This window comes from Rattus norvegicus, chromosome 3, assembly GCF_036323735.1.
Source record: "Rattus norvegicus strain BN/NHsdMcwi chromosome 3, GRCr8, whole genome shotgun sequence".
Lineage (NCBI taxonomy): Eukaryota > Metazoa > Chordata > Mammalia > Rodentia > Muridae > Rattus > Rattus norvegicus.
This window is the reverse complement of record NC_086021.1, coordinates 119,257,969-119,260,172: the sequence shown is the minus strand read 5'-3', so window position 1 is coordinate 119,260,172 and position 2,204 is coordinate 119,257,969. Positions and strand designations below refer to the sequence as shown.

Sequence of the window (2,204 nt, the reverse complement as noted above, 5' to 3'; positions counted from 1 at the left end):
CTCCATTTTCTATTTGTTCCTCTCCCCTTCCTTCCTTCCTTCCTTCCTTCCTTCCTTCCTTCCTTCCTTCCTTCCTTTCTCCCTCCCTTCCTTCCTTCCTTCCTTCTGTCCATGTTTCTGTCCTTCCTTTGTTTGACAAGAATGAAATCTAGGGCCTTATATGTTGAAAGACAGTGGTTACATACCAATTATTTTAAAATTATTATGGAGATGGCTATATGCTTTCTTAAATGAATATACTTATATTTCCAACTCTGTCCAAGGTTCCCTTTTCAAAGACATAACACAAACCTTTCATTTTTGAACATTTCATGAAAGCTCCTTTAACAAGTATAAAATGGTATTTCAGAGTGTTTGTACTTTGCAGTCCCCTGATAAATAACCATGTAAGCACTTGCTCCTATATCTATTCATCTTTATGAAAAAGTTTTATTGATAAATAAAGAAAGATTTTCATAAACTCAAGTTCTAACTTTCTGTGGACTATTAATATAATTGTCATAACTTACAGTTTCTTGTACTGCTGTCCTTCAGGTAGCACCAAAAACAGCAGAAATGGAAGGAAAAAATTACTCTGTTGTGTCAGAATTTATGTTCGTGGGACTCACCAACTCCTGGAAGATGGAAATACTTCTCTTTGTGTTTGCTTCAGTGTTTTACATGGGTAGCATGATGGGAAACTCCCTCATCATTTTCACTGTGGCTTCTCATCCTCACTTACATTCTCCCATGTACTTTCTGTTGGCCAATCTCTCCTTCATTGATTTAGGTGTTTCCTGTGTCACTTGTCCCAAGATGATTTATGACCTATTCAGAAAGCAAAAAGTCATCTCCTTTAATGGTTGCATCACTCAAATCTTTTTCATCCATGTCATTGGTGGTGTGGAGGTGATGCTGCTCGTAGGCATGGCATATGATAGATATATAGCCATTTGTAAGCCTCTCCATTATTTGACCATTATGAATGCAAAAATGTGCATTTTCATCTTAGTGGCTTCCTGGGTGGTTGGCCTTATGCATTCTCTGGTACAATTTGTTTATATAGTAAATTTACCGTTCTGTGGACCAAATATTTTGGACAGCTTTTACTGTGACCTTCCTCGGTTGCTCAGACTTGCTTGTGTAGATACCAACCAATTAGAATTAATGGTTTCAGCCAACAGTGGCTTCATCTCTGTAGGCTCCTTTTTCATACTGGTCATATCTTATATTGTCATAATAGTCACTGTTCAGAAACATTCCTCAAGTGGTTCCTCCAAAGCTTTGTCCACACTTTCTGCTCACATCTCTGTTGTGATCCTGACCTTTGGTCCTATGATATTTATCTATACGTGGCCTTCGCACTCCACACACTTGGATAAGTATCTGGCTATATTTGATGCAGTTGGTACTCCTTTTCTGAACCCTGTGATCTACACACTGAGGAATCAGGATATGAAGATGGCTATGAAAGGAGTATGCAGACAGTTATTAAAATATGGGAAGATCTCCTAAATGACTGCAGGGTGAACACTCATCATTGAATACAGTGCATTGTTGATCAAATTCAGTGACAATTACTTTCCCTGATAGGATTTGTTTACCTATACTGATATTTCAGTGACTTTTGTCTTCCATGAGGAGAGATTTAAATTTGTCCTAGGAATAGGGAATGAAAGTTATATTTATGAACAAAGATTATAATATTGCAGAATTTAATTCACAGAGAATTTTTTGTGAAGTAAATTTTTAATTGTATGTCAGATGGAAAAGTTCTTTAAAACCTAAAACTGAAAGAGAAACATATATCTCTTTCCCTTTTTCTCTCTGTCTCTCTGATAACATAAATTTCTCACATGCAGGACTTACTGGAAGCACTTCATGGAAAATATACAAACTGCCATTCAACTGGGTCATATTGTCTATTTTCTGTACATTGTATACATGCTAGCCAGTCTTTTGATAGTTTGTGTGGTTATTCAAAATGTTTAAAATCTGCAGCCATACATACTGATACACACAAATATAAGCTGTCTAGTTAACATTATGACAGTCAAATTTACTTATGTTTTTCTTAATTCTTTACTGTTTTTTCATATTATTTTTCTTTTTATATTTCTATGTCAGAATTCAGCCACCAAAATATTTGGATGACATTGTAGAGAAGCAAATGAAGCTGTAGCAATTTTTAATCAGTTGGCACAGTGTATGTACCTGAGCACCTT

The 2,204-nt window shown here is 35.9% G+C and overlaps 1 protein-coding gene across 1 annotated transcript; it reads left to right on the top strand.

Annotated features, from left to right (window-relative positions):
• The first annotated feature begins 555 nt into the window (after positions 1 to 555).
• On the top strand, positions 556 to 1,494 carry Or4f61d (olfactory receptor family 4 subfamily F member 61D). Its single transcript, NM_001000915.1, has one exon. It carries the CDS (start codon positions 556 to 558, stop codon positions 1,492 to 1,494), a length of 939 nt encoding a protein of 312 aa, NP_001000915.1.
• The last annotated feature ends 710 nt before the right edge of the window (positions 1,495 to 2,204 follow it).

Excerpts from the sequence above, each read along its gene's own strand:
- Or4f61d (NM_001000915.1), top strand. The coding sequence starts at position 556 with ATGGAAGGAAAAAATTACTCTGTTGTGTCAGAATTTATGTTCGTGGGA.